Source organism: Physcomitrium patens, chromosome 12 (assembly GCF_059467195.1).
Source record: "Physcomitrium patens ecotype Gransden chromosome 12, ASM5946719v1, whole genome shotgun sequence".
In the NCBI taxonomy this organism is placed as follows: Eukaryota; Viridiplantae; Streptophyta; class Bryopsida; order Funariales; family Funariaceae; genus Physcomitrium; species Physcomitrium patens.
The window spans coordinates 10,225,215-10,245,666 of record NC_143421.1 but is presented as its reverse complement, the minus strand read 5'-3'; the positions used below and the strand labels follow the sequence as shown (position 1 = coordinate 10,245,666).

General features: G+C 34.2%; 3 protein-coding genes across 3 annotated transcripts; 1 reads left to right on the top strand and 2 right to left on the bottom strand.

Annotated features, from left to right (window-relative positions):
* Positions 1-537: 537 nt before the first annotated feature.
* On the bottom strand, positions 538-2,371 carry LOC112289160 (uncharacterized). Its single transcript, XM_024534121.3, has 2 exons — positions 2,010-2,371; positions 538-1,226 (listed from the first exon to the last, which is right to left on the bottom strand). The coding sequence occupies exon 2, from the start codon at positions 1,153-1,155 to the stop codon at positions 694-696; it is 462 nt and encodes a 153-aa protein (XP_024389889.1). The 5' UTR covers positions 1,156-1,226; positions 2,010-2,371; the 3' UTR covers positions 538-693.
* A 3,243-nt stretch (positions 2,372-5,614) lies between these two features.
* Positions 5,615-6,689, bottom strand: LOC112289469 (uncharacterized). Its single transcript, XM_024534709.2, has 3 exons — positions 6,455-6,689; positions 5,984-6,297; positions 5,615-5,837 (listed from the first exon to the last, which is right to left on the bottom strand). Exons 1-3 carry the CDS (start codon positions 6,687-6,689, stop codon positions 5,721-5,723), a joined length of 666 nt encoding a protein of 221 aa, XP_024390477.1. The 3' UTR covers positions 5,615-5,720.
* Positions 6,690-11,559: 4,870 nt separating this feature from the next.
* On the top strand, positions 11,560-14,167 carry LOC112289887 (aldehyde oxidase GLOX). The gene is made up of 2 exons (XM_024535591.3): positions 11,560-13,034; positions 13,160-14,167. Exons 1-2 carry the CDS (start codon positions 11,773-11,775, stop codon positions 13,482-13,484), a joined length of 1,587 nt encoding a protein of 528 aa, XP_024391359.1. The 5' UTR covers positions 11,560-11,772; the 3' UTR covers positions 13,485-14,167.
* Positions 14,168-20,452: the final 6,285 nt, after the last annotated feature.

The following is a 20,452-nucleotide window of genomic DNA, read 5'->3' as shown; positions in this document are numbered from 1 at the left end:
GTCCGGAGTAATTTTAGGCGGAACTCCTGGTCAATACTCCTCTCCTTGGACCCAGATTCGCTGCGATGCACATTTCCCTTTGATATGCCCAGTCTACGCACCAAGCCCATGGACTTATCAACACCGCTTCTGGTATCCCAGTTGAAAGCTGGATAGATTTTGCATAGTATGGCCGGGAAGATTGAACAGACTCCGAACATGATCAATCATAATCTCTGTCGCGCGTTAGTCAGGTCAAGGTGAGCGAAACGAACCTAGAGTCCACTGACCTAGTAATAATCTAGTCGGATAGGATCGGCCTGAACTGGTCTCGCATCGAAGACGCATTTGGAAATCCCAAATGCAACCCCCACATTCGAAATAGAGCACGGTAAAAGTGTTTCCAACAAGACGCATTCCAAAGAAGAGCAAGTAGCGCTGGTTGCTGAAATTTCGATCGAGGTAGATTTCAACCAAACGCATAGAGGAAGTGACTAGTGTAAATTACAAAATGAAGTTAAGGTCGGAGAGGAATAATCGATGCACTGAGGAAGTATATAACCAAATGTGAAGTTGCATCATGCCGAATATCTTTCTACAATGTTTACGGTCTGAAAGTGTGGAAAGGATCTGTGGGTTTTCGAGATTCTCCCTGGTGGAGCCAACATTCAGTTTACAATGAATTCTGTCTACAGTACTAGGAATAGTAAATTACTATACGGCAGCCTTTGGAGCCACAGTAGACTCCTGAGAAGTGCTTAGGGGTCGTGCAAGAAATGTTGGCTGGTCTTCCCCAGCCATGACCACGTAGGTCAATTCGACTTTGTTGTCGCAACCTTTGCCATCAGAGCTCAATTTAGGTGCATTTGGAGTTATTCCATCTGGTTGCGACGGGGTTTCCTGCTGTGTTCGTTCCATGCCCTCTGCTTCCCAAGCACGTTCGACTACAAAGATTTGTTCTAGGTCTCTAAGGGCTTGTCTGACCATCCTTTTGTGATACACATACTGAACGCATATCCAAAGGAAGATGAGAGTAAAGATCCCGGAACTGAGCATGATCAAGAAGAGTACATAAATAGGTACATTCCTTGATGAGTCTCCCCGCAGGTTGATTGAAGGATTCGAAGTCCCAACGTCGTCACTGCTAGGCCCGCTAATTCCCCCAGACTGCGCCATTTCAACAATCTTGTGTTTATGTGCAGGGACTGTTGAAATTTTCCGATGACCTGCTTCTTGTTGTCCTGCATCTGTGAATCAAGACCATTGAATGTAGATTCTGAATCAGTACAAAATCCAATCATCATATTATTTAACAGAGCCATAAAAACGAGGATAGGATACAATCTTTTGTTTGGTCAGTCAATGAGTATTGAATCAAATTGAAAAAGATTATTGAGGTCCACTTGACAAAATTCAAGAAAGGTCTGTGACATCTGTAGCTCGTGATGAATGGCAATGATCTGAAACGGGCAGTTCAGCAGCAGTGTATGGTCCAGTAGAACTCTTTTCAACTTAGATGTATTTATCTTCGCAACTTGAGTGATAAGTTAAAAATATGAGAACAAGATGTAAGAACCAATGACGCAGTGCAGGACCTGCTTTGGTACTGCGATGCATTAAAACAAAATACATAGATGGTAGAACATGGCTGAAGGGTGAGCGAAGCCCAAGACTTAAAAGATGAGCTCCATAGGTCGCTCTAATCAATTGCCGGAGCATTCCAATTCATCACTGTCCTCAAACAAGAGTGATACTCGCTCCATGCGTTACAAAAAATATCAAAACAAAAAAGCTGCAACTGCACATATACAATTGGAGAATCCTCTGCTTCTACTTTCAGTCTTGCAAATGAGGCCAAGCCAGCAAGCAAGCAAGCAGGTGTGCATTACTGAGGTACGACATGCCCCGAAAAAATAAACCAAGAACAAAAGATTCAGGTGTCCGACACATATGCAATGGTATTGCCAGATTCCGATCAATCAGCAAGTGCTCTCACGAGAAAGGTTTAAGTGCAAATTCAGAGAGCTTGCCTGCAGGAGAATGATACAAACCAGGCGCGATCCCATAAACATCCAGAAACCTCGCCGAGAACTTCAGAATTGATCCTCGAGACCTAATGTCACAATCCACTTCCCACGAGCACCGAATTGCGACAAACCCCTCGCCACACGCGGCTCCATTCTCAAAACTCCAACACCTCTTCCGCACGCATGCTTTCAAAAACCTCGAGCGACTACATTTGCAAGTCAACACCGAGTCCGAGATAGTCTTGCAAAATCCTCACTAAACAAGAGCGATTTGCACCTGGTCGTTAATTGAGAGCCCCCTTCTACGAAATCCGCGAGATCGACGAAGGAAATGGCCATAGCCTTCGAATCATGGTCATGGGCGTTGAATAATTAGCCACCGTGGGGGCCTAAGACAGGTTCCTTGGATGGAATAAGCCACATCGACTTCATCCAGTCATCTGCTGATGAGTCATTACAAGAATCCAATGCTGTGTTTCCACGTGGCAAATGATGATGTGTCGATCATCCACGTGGCCTCTGATGATGGGTCGATCATCCACGTGGCACCTGAGCCTCTTCGGAATGTGTGGGAATGGAATTGATACTTTGGTGTGATTCTTAGCTGCTTCATTCTAAAGTGGTGGGGCCCTTTCGTTGGTTCTATACATATATATATATACACGCTTACTATGTGATCTGGTCAATTTTTGTACATGTAACATTGTTCTGTATCTAATATCGTAGTTTGAATTTAAATTTTGTGTGAGTGATTTTTTTTTAATTTTTTAATTTTTGCAAAATCTAACATGTAATGACTAACAAAGTCGTTAGCATAACCCCCATATTTGATAAGTCTAAAACAATATTGTATTATATCTTTAACACATAACATAAGATTAATTTAAAATCTTTTCAATGGTATACTACAACTTACAACTATAACATGTTTTTGAAATTACATGGTTGACTCTATGTTGATGAACAAAATAGTAAATTTTTATTTGATGAAAATAATAAATAATAAAATCACAAATACAAAGATACAAATAGAGAATAGAGTTCTTCTACAAGGATCTTAAACAACAGACATCTACAATCACAACTCTACCAAGCTGAACACTAGACAACAAGAACTTTCAAAAATTGTCTAAAATATATTCAAAGTGCCCACTAAATAAGACATACATTGTGCTATAGATAGCACTGCTCTCTACTCTTCTCCTGGAATGTCCATAAGAACAACTTGATTATATAACATGCAAGTCCACCATGATACATATATTAACTTAAAAAATATATAAGAAATTTCCACAAAATTATTGGTAAAATAGTCAACATAATATATTTTAATTAGAAAAATTTGTAAACAACTGCAATTACATCTATTTGCACCTTATTATCATAAAACACAAGAAATTACAAAATAAATGTTTTGAATGGATACTAGTTATATAATTCTAAGCCACTTTGAATATTTACATATACCATTACAGATGATCTAAAAAGAATATTTAAATTTTGGACAAGTACATTTTGAATTTTTTGTTATAATGTAGATTAAGGACTTTGACCTTGTAGAATAAAGCAAGAATTAGAAATAACACATAATTTGGCAACCAAAATATTTTTCTTTAATCATTGTGATCCATATTTATTGTCACCATTTCGAAATAATATTTTATAAATGTCATTGAATACTAAATAGTTTAACAATAAAAATATTTTAAATAAATAATTATATAAATAAAAAATACTATTTTTATGTATAAAAATTAAAAGATTATACATTTTTTTTATACATGAAACAATGAAGAAATTCACTATATTTTAAAATCTACAATCATATTTATTTGGATGTGTTTTGTTAAAGTACCTATTTAGATAATTTAAAACTTCGATGTAATAAAACTATTAATGACAATAAAACTATCATAAAATATACAAGTAAAAAAAGTAAAAAATAAATTATATTTACTTGTTGTAATTAGTTTTATATTTGTGATAAAATTGAAGACTAATTAAGTTATGAAGTTATTACTAATCTTTGAATCAATTTATTTAAATAATATTTTATCAAATTTAATACTATAATTTATTAAATTTAGAAAAAAATTATGACAAAAAGAAATCTATTGTTAAAATCTTAAAAATTATAGATAGATACAAAATCTTTAGTATAATCATTAAAACTATAAAGAAAACAATAAAAAATATATTTGATTAAAAAATCTTAGAATTAAAAATTAAAATAATATTAAATTAATACATCTAAATTTAAAATATTTTAATATGATTAATAAATGATATTATGCTATCAATTTTTATTACTTGCTATCTACTGAAATACAACAAAAATCTAGCAAGTCTATATATTATTTGGATTAGTGAAGGATGTGAATATAAACAAATTAATTAATACGTAATATACTTATATAGTACTTATAAATACTAAATAATATTAGAGTATAAAAAAGACATTGACAAGATTAACAATAGCCTTAATTTTATTTTTTAAAGTGAAAATTAACAAGATTATCATACAAAAGCTTCCAAAACAATTTCAAATTTAGAAGTTCATTGTGCAAAAGAAGTTTGTTTTTATAATAGCTTTTAAAAAAAATTCTACAACCATGCTTTATAATAATAAGCATCTTTAGATTTGATTTGTCTATAGAAAGCTTTCTCACTTTATTTAGGAAAAAAATTCTAGCAAAGAGGAAATATTTGTTTTTATTTACTTCTATTTTTTTTTTATTTATATAAGTATTTTTTTCAATATCTTTAATCCTTAAAAAAGTCTAAAAAAAGTAATATTATATTATAATACGTTTATTTAAAAAAATTAGATAAAATCCAATATACATGGAAATAATTCAAGTTTAAGTCCTTTAATTATGTTTATGCTTATAAGCTAATGAATAAAACTTATGTACAAAGTCAATTTTTTTATTCTTAATTTATATTAAAAATAATTTTATTACTTTTGTATAGCCATAAATAAGTCATGATGAGGAATTTTAGAAAAAAATAATATAATTATGGCCAAGGATTTTATTTTTATAACAATGATAATAATAGTAATATCAGTAAAATTAACACTTAGGAGATAATATTTTTCACAAAAGATCAAAATCTGACATTGAAATGGAAAAATAAGGACATGTAACAAACAAGAGTTTTGTTTAAAAAATAAAAGATAAATAATTAAGAATTTTTATTAGAGATTATGCTTAAAAATTTCTAAAGATATAAGATTTAGAGGATTATGATATAAAAGTCTTTCAAAAAAGCAATAAAATTTATATTTTGTACACAATAAATATTTTAGAAAAATTAAAAATAGTGAATAATTTAGATACATTTTTAGTACTTAGTATTTGTTTTATAAGTAAATTTTCTTATTGTACAAATAAAAATGTAAGACATATTTTACTTAAATTTAATAATATCTCAATCAGTAAAATTAAGAGATATTTGATATGTATAAGAAGATAAGAAAATTTGGCAATACAAAGTTAAACACTATTTTTTTAGAAATCCAAAGATCCACATGTTAAACAAAAAACAATCTAAGGCACTAATAAAAGTTGTCACAACAAAAGTTAAAACCAAATTAGAATAAAAATTAATGGTTAAAATGAGGGTTGCATCAACTGGAAACGATGTTGGTGCATGTGAGCAGTGGACCCCAAGTACTGAAAATACGTGGGATGGGCTGCTGGGTCCTGCTTTTCAGGTTCTCCACCTCTTGCCTTCCGCACTTCCTAACGAATTTCGACGTGCAGGTGATGCAGCCACCGCCTCGGCACTCGGAGGTTTCTCTGTCTTTGGACTTGGACTTCGTCGGTTCTGCAGATCACTTGAGGCGGTTGTTATCTTGAAAACTGAAACTGTCACTAACGTAGGCGTCACTGTTCATTGTTGTTCGATGATGTTAGTTTTAGGTTCAGAACTATCGCATGGTGTTGAAATGCTGCGGGATTTGTGGGGAGTACCTGAAAGGAACTGGACTTTCTGGTGCCACTGGTGCCCTTGGCAGAATTCTCCGCTGCCTTGGCAGACGTTGCACCCCCAAAAGAATACCGTTTCTGTACACCGGCAGGTGATTCGGGTGTGTCAGGAGCCCTTGTCTTGGGATTGCTAGCTGATCGAAACTTGGCCACGGCTGACTTTGTGGCGGTCATGTAGCGGCATGTGGTTCTCTTGCTTGCGATGGGACTATCTCCGTTTTCTCCAGCTTTCTCGACAGGTGTGGCTCTCTTGTCACCATTTTCCTGGTGAACGTTGCTTGTATGTCCGTTGGCCACCTCTAGACAGAAACAACCTTGAGTGTAAGTGGGCAAGTTTCAATAGCTTCATGATGCAAAGCAACAGCACTTCTTAGAAGAAGGCTTGCACCCATTTGCACTACTACACGAGCACAAACAGGACCTCGTTGCAACTACAGTCGGTGTGGGATTGATTACCTGAGCCTGAGTCCTTGCCATTTGGTGTCCTTACATCTTCAGATTGATGCTCACGATTGGCTGAGGGCGCAAAACTGGAACTATCACTCAGTAAAGCTCCATTCTTATCTCCTTCCTTTGATCTGTGCGCTTCAGGCAACACCAACTGCTGCATGGCCTCCGATGAACCATCCAGTCCTGGAGGCGTTTCCAGCTCAGGAAGCCATGTATCTGAATTATTTCCTCTTATTTCCATTAATAATAATTATTAAAACAGCAATTCGAATGTAGATGTGATTTTGATAAATTTATAATTTGTCTAAAAACGGAGTTAAATACCAAACTTTGTTCAGAGGAGCTTGTATATGCCTATACATTGACTTTGAAATAGTAATATGAATAATTTTTTTGATCATGCGTGATTAGCCGCTAAGAGTTTAAATTAAATAGTGTTGAAACTTTTGACCATGTAAAGGGATGATTAGCTATCGTAACCTGATTACCTAGCATGTAACTGCCTGCTTCAATTTAAAACTAAAACAACTAAGTGTATTGTTTGTAGTTGTAAATCAGCTCATTATATTCTAGCCAATTCAGAACACTAAAAAGTTTTGCAATCATATATATTACATATTTTACAAAAAACATTTGTTATATTACACAACACTTTGTTATATTGTAAACATATTACAATATAAATGTAGGGATTTTTTAATGCTACATCCTCACTTGATATTGTTGCACCTTATGCAACCTCCTTACAAATTAAATTGACTAAAATGCACATTTCTATGCTTAAGGCACATTTGCAATCCAATAATTAATCCCAGTATCGATCTTAAAATAGATTCAATTAAAAAATAAGTTTTGTGTATTTTTGATAGCCAAATAATAATAAAAAAATTGGAATTAAACAATTTTGAGGCAAGTAGTTTATTTTTTTAAAAAATGTTAACAACCTATTTTTTCTTAAAATATTCATAATCTCCCTTTCAATTACCAACATTTTTTAAAGTAAAGAAATAATAAAAATGCACAAAAGAAAGATGCATATTATTACCTAGTTATCTATAAGGAAGATTAGTGGAGTGTAGCAATATCAAATAGAGATGTAGCATCAACAATTTTCATGTTTTAATTGCACAATATTATATAAACATGTGTTATACAAACTTAGGAAGATTAGACTACAAATTAAACCAAAATCATATATATTTCACATATCTTAAGTAGATTTATTAGAATGTATTATTGCATAAAATTATCTAATTATAAATCCAACTATTTAAAATACATAGTTTAAAATATTATTTTTAAATTTAAGATTTTAAATTAATTCTTGATAAAAAAATGTTTTAAAAGTTGTTGATCTACTTGTGTAAAAGACTTGTAAAGATAGAATAAAGAGTTTATACAAAAATAAAATCTCTTAGCTTTAGTAATTTACACTAATCTTTGTAATATATTGATCTATCTTTTTAATACATTTAAAAAATATTTTTTGCATATATTAATATAATATAATATAATAATTAATTTGAAACCTAAAATATCATTTATAAAAATAAAAATAAATGAAAAATATTTTTTGACAAAATAATTAAAAATCTATAAACTTTAATATTAATTTTTATGTTCTTTTTTATAATATTTATAAAATATATGATATCAAGTATCTAAAAGCTATAAATAAATAAATTTAACTCAAGAAAAAGATACTTGTCAGAATATATGAAAAAACTGACACATGAAAACTATTAATTGCATATGTATAATCCCATATCTTTGTTCTATTTTTGATAGAAAAAATACCACATAAATCATGAAGAATATTATTATTTAGGTTTTATGCAGAGATAATTATCATCATAAAGAATTTAAATTGATTTGAACCAAAAAAAATGACATATTTCACCAATATTATTTACATCAAAAATAAATAAATAAATAAATAATTCATTGAATAAAATTTCAAAACCTCTCAATCATTTATATTGTTTTGTTTTCTTCCTTCTTTGTTTAAAACTACAACCACAAATCCATGTAAGATAATAGATAACTGCATATATATAGGATATTGTTAATGTCACCATACTTTTTGCTAGTGCCACCATAATTCACTACCCACTTGATTTTTTTATTTTATTTTTTATTTTATTTTATTTCCATCAACAAAGTAATTAATATCTCTAATATGATTTTTTTAATTATCTATAAAAAATAGTTTTAATAAAATTAGAGTTAAAAAAGTTAATAAGAACAAGACAATGGGATTAGCAACACCCTCTCTCTCTATATACATACACATACATATATATATATATATGTATGTATATATATGTATGTATATATGTATAACCTTCATATATAACATAAATGCAACTACAACAAAAGGTTTGATGACATTGTGTGGGATCAAAACAATAATAGATTTTCAATGAACCAAGCAGAAGAAAGTAGTAGTAATAATAATAATAATAATAATATCAAACATGTGACTTGTGACTCAACGTAGAAGCAGCCTATTCCTCACAATCCATCACACATCACCGAATTTTTTTGATCTCTAGCGGAAAACAGTTCTTTATGCCAAGATCAGCAAAACCACTTCTGCTGGTTCCAACTCCCACTCACCATTTTCCACACACACAACAAAGATCCTGAGATCCACACGAAGAGTCCATTTCCTTGCGAATCCTTCTTCACACAAACAAAGGCTCTAAAAATACAAAAATGAAGGTGGCTGGCGCTCCAGATGCGTGGCCACAACGACACTGGGAGTGCCTTAAAATGCTTGCAGAATGCGTGGTGAGAGAAGAAAACGGAGGAAAGGACAACGACGACGACGAGGAGTATGCGAACGAATACGCATTTATTAATCTACTCAGCGAGGAGGGAGGAGCGGCTATTTTTGTGCATGAATCTCTACCTAAACCCGATGATTCTTCACTCCACTCCGAGCTGGATCCAGATTGCCTCCCGTCCCAACTTCCTTGCGCACCATCTGGTTCAATTTTACCGGCACTGATTTCGGCCGCGAGGTAGCTTGGCCGCTTTACCGACCGAGGAAGCTGAGACTGGAATAACCTTGCTCCAGATTGGGAAACATAGTAACAAGCGACGATGCTCTTTCAAAGGTTTGTTTTTTTTTTTTTTTATTTTAACCGCGGTGGAAAATTTGTGCAACGCGATACATTGATCAAGGCAAGTCAACGGAGATGTTTTATTTTTGCACAAGTGGTCGGGGTACGGTGGCGAGGCTCCATCGCATCGACGACGACGAAGAAGACATATTGACAAGATGCAGCAGGTATCGATTCAAGGCCCGAATGAACAGTGCGTCCCTGTAGTGGGACCAGGCTGCTCTCAACTCGTTGGGACATCCGACTTGGACGAAGAATTGCTTGTGCCGCTAGACATTCGGGCCACGTGCTTTGTCGCGCGCACCCGTTGGACCCTTACGCACAAGGTAGATTTGTGCGGCGTTTGTTGTGGCACGAGAATCGAAAGCTCACGTTCCGGTGTCAGAAACCATCTATCTGGTAAGAGGGTCAGTGAACCAGCACGACGGGAATCTGGGTTGATTTTCGTTTTACCTGCATCACAGGTTCGCAGATCTCTCGATACGGCTAGGGCTGGAAGTCGCGACGATATTGCTAGACATCTTCGGGTCCAGATGTAGGGCCAGGCAGTTATCTGGGTTGGTTTCTCAGCTGGAGTCTCATGGAGCAACACGGGACGCTGCGTTTCTCTCCGCGTTAAGGCGACTGCGTCTGAGAAGATGGGTGACAGCTAGGACGAAATGCCTGCGTCGAATACTAGAACTTGACTGCACCACGGGGGTGCACCCAGCTCATGCTGAACGGGGGAGGGGTTTGGTGGGGTTCAGCAGCAGCGATAGCGGGAACCCGTGTCAGACCAGGTGCGTCGAAGGTGGTATGCATGGTTTGCAGTCGCTCTCTTTTGTTCGGATGACAATTCCTACTGCACCCTAAACTAGGGAGAATATGCATGTGTACCCTGAAGTACCTCTGTGCCTCGGCGGTCTGTTGTCGAGCATTCTCTGGCTTTGCATGGCGCCGAGGAGTAGCTCCGGTGTGGCCTCGCTTTCCTGCTTGCTCTCTACTGCAAATCACACTAATATATATATGTATGAATAGTTTTTTCGTATTTTCTTCGCACTGGTTCTTCTTCTTGTGCCTTTTTTATTCCTGCCTTTCCCGTTTTTCTTAAATAGCATCTTTGGCCTTTTTGCCAACAAACACTTGCTCTTTGACAATCCTCATATTCTCCTCATACGCATACTCATATTCAAAGTGTCTTTGGCAATCTCGTTTCCTCCCTTGATTCTCTAATTCTGTATCGCTGTTTGTTCATATTTGATGGTGTGCATCCTCTATTTTTATTTAGTTATTTATTGTGTGTGTGTGTGGTTTTTAAGATTTTTCTTTACTCCATATATAAAAACACAAACACCCAATGTCTTGTAAGCGAAAATTCTGGATTTAATCTTAAATTTAATTCCAACACAATATATGTCTAACAGTGGAATAAAATTTAAATAAAGTAATATAAAAAATTCATATATATATATATATATATATATTATTTCTTCCCTACTTGAAAAATAAAAATAAATTCCATTTTGTAAAAAGGGCATACAAAATGTGGCTACCACAACACGGTTGCAACTAGGAGTCAAAAGCACAAATACAAACAAAGAGAAATGAAAATAGAAGCAAGAGATGCGATGAGATCGAAACCACAGAAAGAAAAAGATACGAGAGCAGAGGAGTGAGAATGAGAAGGGGCAGGGGCGTTTGTGATGCAACAAGGCGGGCTGGGTCGAGGAGCTGTTCCTCGCCCTTCTTCGGGACCCGATCGCGGTGAGCAAACCCATTGGCACACGCGGATTGACTCCGCGCAACCTGCCATCATCCCGCATCTTCGCTTTCGTGACTCTGCTTCGCCACTCCAACAGTCGGAATTTCTAGACCCTCTTTCCTCATGCCCAGTTTAGCAAACTGCAGCGTCTCACCAACAGGATCCGCGATTTCCTAGGTACTCGCCCAGTTCCCGAGTGTATTAATACCGGGACATCGCTTCACCTCGTCAATCTTACGTCTATGTTCCAACTGATAGTCTCCAGTTGCAACTGCGTCTTAGAGACATCAGCTTGCTTGCTTCGGTTGTGTGTTAGTCTAGTTCTAGACTGCTTCTAAGTTACACCGTGTAGTTTCCTGGTTTGTTTACATATTTATTTTCGAAACTTATCCGTTTTTGATATTAAATATCATTGAGATCGGTGATATCTGGTGAATCTAGAGTGGGACAGGAACATGGGATCGTGGACTGCCACTCTTGTGGTGTTCGTCCTGTTGCAGTGTCTGATATCCTTTGAACCAGTTGCTGCTCAAGGCTCTTGGGCATTATTGAATAAAAATGCAGGTATTTCCTCCATGCATACCATGGTCACTCACTATGGCACGGCGATCATGCTCGATCGGACCAACATTGGACCTTCGGCAATCAAGCTTCCTGGCGGTCGGTGCCGCAAGCAGCCTGCGGAGCGTATTTCTAAGACGGATTGCTACGCGCACTCCGTGATGTTCAACCCTTCCAACACAGTCCGCCCCTTGTACATATACACAGATACATGGTGTTCGTCTGGTCAGTTCTTTGCCTCTGGAATGATGGTGCAGACTGGTGGCGATTTTGAGGGGAACAGGAAGATCAGGACACTGATGCCTTGTCCGCCATCTGGAAATTGCGACTGGACTGAGTTGGGGGAAAACCTGGCAACGGGGCGGTGGTACGCTTCCAACCAGCTCCTTCCCACTGGCCTGCGACAGATCATCGTGGGAGGACGTAACACCCCATCTTATGAGTTCTACCCGAAGAGGAAAGTTGGAGAGAAATTTTTTAATCTGGGCGTGCTTGGAGGCTACGACAACTTGTACCCCTTTGTGTACCTTCTGCCGAATGGAGACTTGTTCATTTTTGCCAACAGGGACTCTGTGCAGCTCAATTGGAACAATGGCAGAGTTGTGAGAGCCTATCCTCAGATTCCCGGAAACCCCCGTAACTACCCTTCGGCTGGGTCCGCTGCCCTGCTCCCGCTCGTATGGCAGAACAATTTTGGGCAAGCAGAGATCATGGTGTGCGGAGGTGCAGCTACTGGCGCCTCTAGGACCGGGAACGCAAATGCCCCCGCTTCCGCCAGCTGCGGAAGGATTGTTGCCACTGCAGGGGCTCCGAAGTGGGCGATGCAGAACATGCCGATCCGGCGCACAATGGGAGACATGATCAATTTGCCAACTGGAGATGTTTTGATCATTAATGGTGCTCTGAATGGATACCAGGGATGGGGAAAAGCCAACAACCCCGCTTTGAACCCAGTTAACTACAATGTCGCTAGGAAGACGTTCCAAGTTTATGCCAAAACAAACATTCCTCGCATGTATCACTCCACAGCCAACTTGCTTCCCGACGGAAGGATCCTCGTTGCTGGAAGCAACACTCACCAGTTCTATACATACAGAGGAGCATACCCTACTGAACTGCGAGTGGAGGCCTTTTCTCCACCCTACCTGGCCGGCGGGTATGACTTTGAATTCAACTCAGCTTTGTCGAGTGCTATCATGATGATAGGTTAAGAGAATATTATGCTGACGCTAATATTGTTTCGTTCACAATTTTCTTCTAACGGAGTGTTGTGATCTACAGGAACGGCGCTGTGAAACCAGCCATCAAAGCGTACCCGAAAGCGCTCAAATACAAGCAGAACTTCGTTATCACTTTTGGAATAGGCCGAAGGGTGGGCGGAGTAGAGGTTAACATGTTGAGTGCACCGTTTGTGACTCACTCCTTTGCTCAGGGTCAAAGGCTGATGAAGCTGAAGACTGCAGCACCTGTGAAGGCAGGTGCAAACTGGTCTGTTGGGGTTACTGCCGTTCCTGGGAATACCATCGCTCCTCCGGCATGGTACATGTTCTTCGTGGTCCAGAATGGTGTTCCATCCAAGGCTGTCTGGATTAAGCAAAATAACTAGTGTCATACACAAAGCCTTAAGATCTTAAGTCGTTAAAAGTCGATTTGTTGTTGACAGAGTGCCAACAGTGTAGAGAGGTCATAGTGAATGTCCATGGTGGGAGGTAGTCGTTTTTAATATACCTGGAACCTAATAACACGACTTGGTTATTGTTAAAAACCTGCGTAGTCTCTTTGGAATAAGCTTCTCCAGGTTCATGAGGCGGATCTGGACCCTAAACCACAGGAGGTAAATCCAATTTATAGAGTAGTAAATAACGGAGCCTGTGTACATTCACGAGTAGTGGTGTTTAGTTGTAGTGTTCATAAATAATTCATTTCAACGTCAGATGATGGACGAAGTTGAGTCTTAGTTCGATAGCCAAATCTTAGTAGACACGATTTGTCACCCCATTCATATATTCTCCTTGCAGAAACGATTTTAGTTTAGATGTCAAATAAAGTGGTCGAGACATAGTCTTCAGAGCGCACAAAGCGTTGTACATTCCCACTCAACAGGTGCGAGGTTTTCTACAGTAACCATTGGTTTTAGTCCTTACGGAAGCGGTTGTGCTTATATTGGCAGTTACTGAAGATTGTAGCTAGTTCGAATCCTTTACTACTGAACTGGAAATAATGACATTCTCGATCATAATAAAAGTTCTCGTCTACACCACCTGAATCACAAATCAAGTGGGTTTCCAACTGTCAGTCACTTATGCATGATAATTTTAGTATCCCGTGAAGTCTGTCGAACATTCCATGATTTTCGGGTCCGACTAGTGACAAATGACCGCCGATGAAAAGAAACTTTTTGAGGTTATTTTTGCATACACGATCCACATATCAAGGACTCACAATATGTGCAATGTGTAAGTGACACAACCGTTCCTCACTTTTGCATCAGTCAAGACTGCAAAGTTCATTATCCAAGCAGAAACAGAATGTAGACAGTCTGGCATGATTGAGTCATCCGGCATCGACGACTATCTTAAGTTAGGATCGTATGTGGATATCCAAGACATCTGTGCTGCAAACACTCTAAATGAACTCGAGCAGATTCTAGCATTGAAGAATCCTTCAGAGAGTGTGTCTGATTCCAGTGAAAGCAACATTTAACTTTATCGCGGCACAAACAGTCTGGGAAGTTTCCCAGTCACCCCTGAGTTGAAATCACATCTCTACAATGCCAATTCTGAATTTATTTACTCTCAAACAACCAACTACAAAACCTGATTTCTGGCAAACTGAGATAAAGTACATGATGAGATCATGCAGGTCTTGTTGTGCTGCCACACATACATCACAAAATCCCGAATCCCCATAATAACTTATCCACCTACATGAAAGTCCCAAGTGACTATGAAGCATATATATCTCTTCACCATCAGCAGAAACAAGATAATTTTTCAACATGGGATATCACACTATATTCTCTACCGACACGCCAGGAAGATGAGGGATGTTTGGGTAAAACATAGTAACTTAGAGTAAATGCTCGAAACCAAGCTACAATCACTTTGCTGGTGATCGAGCTTCAAATATTAGTGAATCTTAGCTGAACAAGCCTTCGGCATATGTGACTCAGTGTCACCGACAGTGTTACAGTTTGATGTGCACTGTCCCTGTCAGAGACCAAATTGGATGCTCAAACTTTGTGTGAAGTTTCCATGGAAAATCACACCGTTTACCAGAGTATGATAAAGATTTTGAATATGAAATATGGACGGAACAAACAAATTTTTACAAGATGCAATATATTGTAAGCTTTTACTGTCTGCATATCATATAAAAAAACTTTTCAACATGAAGTGTATGTGAGTGATTCCAAAATGACTCCTATGAAATTCTTAATGCATCTATGCTATACCAACCCAAGTAGTTTTGATATTGAATGAGTTTTTAATACATCAAAAGTCGCCTTCAATTTGTAAAAACTACAAATCGTGAATCAAAGGTTTGAATTGCAGGAAAAGTAAAATAGAACATTCTTTAATGCAAGAGACAAAATAATAAAAAATAAAAATATAAATAAATAAAATAGAGGATTTATAGAAGGAAAAATATCACACATGCCCTTGAACTTTCTTGAAATATCAAGAATAACCCTCAACTTGATAAACTTTGATAATATCTACTCACAACAAGTATATTAAGAATATCACACATGCTCCTCAATTTTGTGATAATTGCAAATTTGTCTTTTGGACTAATAATCTATCTACTCTTATTTTCTTATAGTTTTTATTGGGGCTCAAAATCTATGTTTTTTTACAATGCCTAAGCCTTGTACAAACCTCTTGCCTTTATTCTTATTGTAGTTACACTAGCAGCAGTCCAACTTAATTCACCTATATCTTCATCACATCTCTCTTTACACACTCACATACTCTCATTGAATCAGCATGACATGTTTGTCATTGCCTCCATAGGTTCCTATTTAAATCATACATTAGCTTCAACTTACAACAACTATAATGGATCCGTACACATCAATACCACCACATGCCAAATTAGCAATTCATAAAGCCTATGAGTATGGAGGCCTAGATTCTGCCTACACATCTTCAATTTTAGTGGGAACTATCCAATTAAAAATTTGTTGCAAGATTAGAGAATCTACTTTGCAAGTCAATCATCCAAGCTCTTCCAATAATTGAACCTTAAAAGATACTTTTGGTGATGCTGATTCTAGTAACACATCCACTGATGGGTTGTAAAATAATTTTGGTATTAGCAAGCATAAGCTCCAAAGTTATTTGACTAATAGAATCCATAGTGTTGAAGAAAGAAAGATTATGATGGAGTTCAAGTGTATCAAATCCTAGGCTTGTTTATTATTAATGTTGTTGGCTCCAAAATACAGCAAAACTTGAGCTTGAATTCATCGCAAATTTAGGCCTTTTCATTGCATCATTCCATTGCATCTTCTTTTTTTGCATCTGCATCCACATCTACTTTAATTATGTTGTATTATATCATGTTTTGGCAATCACTATACATTGAGAACTTGAATTCATTATTTATCATGTATATTAAAATCCATCAAATTTTGGAATGCTTATTTTTCATTTATTTTGCAAGATTTTGTATTTGGATTGTAATTTCATATGCGTTGAATCCTATTTTGCTATATATATATATATATATATATAGACATAAAAGTGGTGTGTATTGTATATGATGATTATTTTGTGTTAGTGGTTTGTAGGTACAATTGTGTGTGAGAAGCCATAACTTGATTCACAGTTTTAACAAACTGAAAATAATTCAGGGGCATGTGTTGTATTTTTGAAGTTTTTGTGAGTTGAAGCTAGTATATGGTTTGTGCAGGAATCCACGGAGGCCATGACAAACATATTATGCTGATTCAGTAAGGGCATGTGAGTGTGAGTGTTTGAAGGGAGGTACCAGAAGGAGGATGTAAGTGAACTAAGCAACAGACGGGTACTAGTATAATTGTACCAAGGGCATGGGTAGGAAATATGGATAGATTCCAAATATTGTGGAAAAGCATAGGCTTTGGGCTCTAATAAAAACAATAAAAAATAAGAACAAATATATTATTAATTCAAAGAAAAAATTATAATTATTACAAAGTTGAAGAATATATCTGATATCATCAAAACTTGAGAGATATTCTTGATATTTCAAGAAAATTCAAGAGCATGTGTGATATTTGTCTTTTATAGAATTTTCAAAGTGATTTATTTATTGATGAGATTTTTATGTGATTATATTTTTTCAAAGATAAAAATATTTTTCTCTCAATGAAATATTATTATTTATTTGTGTTTTGTATAAAAATATATTTACATGTAAAATTTTACAAATCAAAATATATATTTTTTAATAATAAGAGAATGGATTTTGTAAACAATAAACAAAATTTTTATTTATTTTAATGCCAAAAAGCACTTAATGTCTTAATGGTTTTTAAAACTTTATAGAATCACGTCTCACTTATTTTAGCATAAAATTCTAAAAATAATATATATATATATATATATATATATATATATGTATATATATATAATTTATTTAATTTTTATATAAATAATATTTTAAAAAGTTTTATTTATTTATTTATTTGGCTTTATTTTAAGATTCATGCAACTTTATCAAGTATTTTTTATTAAGGAGTATTAGATAATATTGGATAATGTAATAATATGAATCAAATAACTTACTAGTATAACAAATTCATTAAAACTCATATAAGATATTCAAGATGATTACCACCATATTTCTAATGACTATAGAGCCTTACCAAAATATTATATATAATAAATTTTGTTTTTCATGGCCTTAGAATTTACATTGTTTAAATTCAAGAAATGAGAGTTTTAAGTGACTACAACTACAAAAAAGAAGTAATATAGAAAAACATAAAAATATAAATATTATGATTCATTAATAATTAAAGGCACTAAACATATGAAATATTAAAAAAAAACTATTATATTTGAAGAGTAAGTAGTTTTTTTTCTTTGTTAAAGTAATTTTTTATTAAAGAATCAATCTCATATGTTTTATTGAATAATTTTGTGTTACTTAAGTACATGTAAATCCTATAGTTATAAGGCTTGAAGAATCAAATGTCTTTGCCTATTACTTCAAAATTTTGTGATTTATTCATCTATAGATTATATTATGATCTTTAGATGATATTCTCAAGATGATGTCATTGTAGCTATTAGTAAAGTATTTTGGAGCATTTACTTCAACATTTTTTTTTGTACCAAAATTCTTTTGTTTTGTTCTTAAAAGTTGGTAGTAATGGATTAATTATAGCAAGAATTTGATAAAAAATATATTATAAGAATCTACTCAACATCTTTTTTTAATTTTTTTTTATAATTTATTGGCAACGTTGTACTAATATCATTGTAGTATAAACTAGTTTTGCTAAGATTTTAGTTGATTGTGATAGAATTTCATCAAATTAGATCAATTTTTTTTTTTTTTTGGTTGTAGGATTAATGGAATATCTATTCTAATCTTCATTAAGAAGTAAAGTTGTATGAGATGCTCCCTTTGAATTAGTACAATATCAATCAAATTTTAAAATAAACAAATTTATTTGTACTAGAGTAGGAATTGATAAGTTCTATCTAGTTCAAGTAAGGATTTGTCTTGAAATCTATAAATTATAGAGTGAGTACTAAATACAAATGGATAGATTTAAATTTTCTAAATTTAATTACTTCAAGAATTATAAATTAGATAAGAATTATTTAAAGAAAGAAATGTAGATAATACTTTATTTGAATTTTGGTTTTAATAGGATGTTTATTGCTTCTCATATGTAATAGTTGATAAATTTTGAGATTTACTCAAAATATGATCGTATTGCTCAAATATGGATATATAATCAACTAATATGTTCTTAGCCATATTTTTTTTAAAAAATAAATTAAAAATTAATATCTATATGTTTAATTTATAAATTTAATATTTTATTATTTATAAATTTGATACAACTTTAGTTGTCCATAAGGATTATAGATAGATCAATATGACAGATTTTCAATTCTTACAATATTTATAGATATATGCTTAGTTCAAAATCAATAACAAGCCTCAAAATTACAACATACAAAAGTCTTCCTAGTAGTGATTGATTCTCATGGACATACACATGTAAGCCAATAATTACCTGTATAAATAGGTAGAAGTAAGTAGAAGTAGGTAAAAGTAAGATAATTCTATAATATCTTCTATAGTAGCTTCTTAGAAGCTTCATAGATGCTGCTTTGACTTTATAGGTGTTTATAATTGATTTTTTGGGTTAGAAAAGTAGTCAACAAATACAACATGTGCCACACATGTTGTTAATTTGAAGACCAAGCTAATTATGTGGCCCATACATAGAAAAATTTGCCTTGTAAGTCAAAGCATGTGTCCTACAAAGTCAACACATATTAGAGGTCCTATAGAATAATGCCACATAGCCCCTAGTTAGATAATATATATAGAGATTAGAGTGAAGCCCTCTTCACTCTTGTCAACTCCTTTCTTGCTTCTAGTCTAGTTTCAAGAGTCTCAAGTTTCCTTCTCTTTTGACAATAAGCCATTCTAATTTCTTTTAAATATACATACTTTTTTATTTCTATTTTTTCACTCTTTCTTTGATATAGATTTCATTGGTTTATACATCATCTTTTAGTTCATGTCCTTGACATTGATATATATATATATATATATATATATATTTATTTATCATCTAAAATTTATTTTATGTCATCTTAAAGGCAAATATTGGAGCTTATAAGAATTTGAGCTAGATTACAATGTGATATGTTGAATTTATGCAATATCTTATTGATATAATTTTTTTTAATACAATCATATATCAAAAGGATTTCTTTGAATTTTTGCTCTAAAATAGATAATAACTTCTCCTAATTCAATCATTTCAAAAGATTTTAGCAACTATGATATTAATTTTTAAATTTTTGATGAGTTTTTTTTCTATAAAGATAAGATCATCTATATAAAGAAGTACAATTATATATTGATTGCTATTGATTGAATAATACAAGTTGTAGTTGGCTGAACTCTTGGTATGTCTTTTTTTTATGAACTAGGTATCTATTTATTAATACCATATCCATGGTACTTGTTTAAGTCTATATAGAGCTCAAATATACTTACGCACTTTTTCTTCTTATAGTAAAGTTTGAAAATCCAATGGTATTTTCATGTAAACTTCTTCATTTAATGTGACATTTAAAAGGATAATTTTTATATCTAATCATTGTAATCTTTAGCTCTTTTGAACTATAAGTAATAATATGGATCTAATATTGTTCTATTCGACAACTAAGGCATATGTATCAAAATAATAAATTCTTTATCTTTATTTAAACCTTCAAGCAATTAATCTTTTCTTTAGTTTATTTATTATTATTTTTTTTTCTTTGTTATCTTAAAAATCCATTTTAAAATGATCATTTGTTTTTTTTTGTTAAATCTATGATTTTTTAA

Coding starts and splice junctions, on each gene's coding strand:
- LOC112289160 (XM_024534121.3), bottom strand. CDS start 1,155: ATGGCGCAGTCTGGGGGAATTAGCGGGCCTAGCAGTGACGACGTTGGG.
- LOC112289469 (XM_024534709.2), bottom strand. CDS start 6,689: ATGGAAATAAGAGGAAATAATTCAGATACATGGCTTCCTGAGCTGGAA. Junction 6,298..6,454: donor TGGCAAGGACTCAGGCTCAG/GTAATCAATCCC, acceptor GTTTCTGTCTAG/AGGTGGCCAACGGACATACA. Junction 5,838..5,983: donor GAAAGTCCAGTTCCTTTCAG/GTACTCCCCACA, acceptor AGTGATCTGCAG/AACCGACGAAGTCCAAGTCC.
- LOC112289887 (XM_024535591.3), top strand. CDS start 11,773: ATGGGATCGTGGACTGCCACTCTTGTGGTGTTCGTCCTGTTGCAGTGT. Junction 13,035..13,159: donor CCACCCTACCTGGCCGGCGG/GTATGACTTTGA, acceptor TGTGATCTACAG/GAACGGCGCTGTGAAACCAG.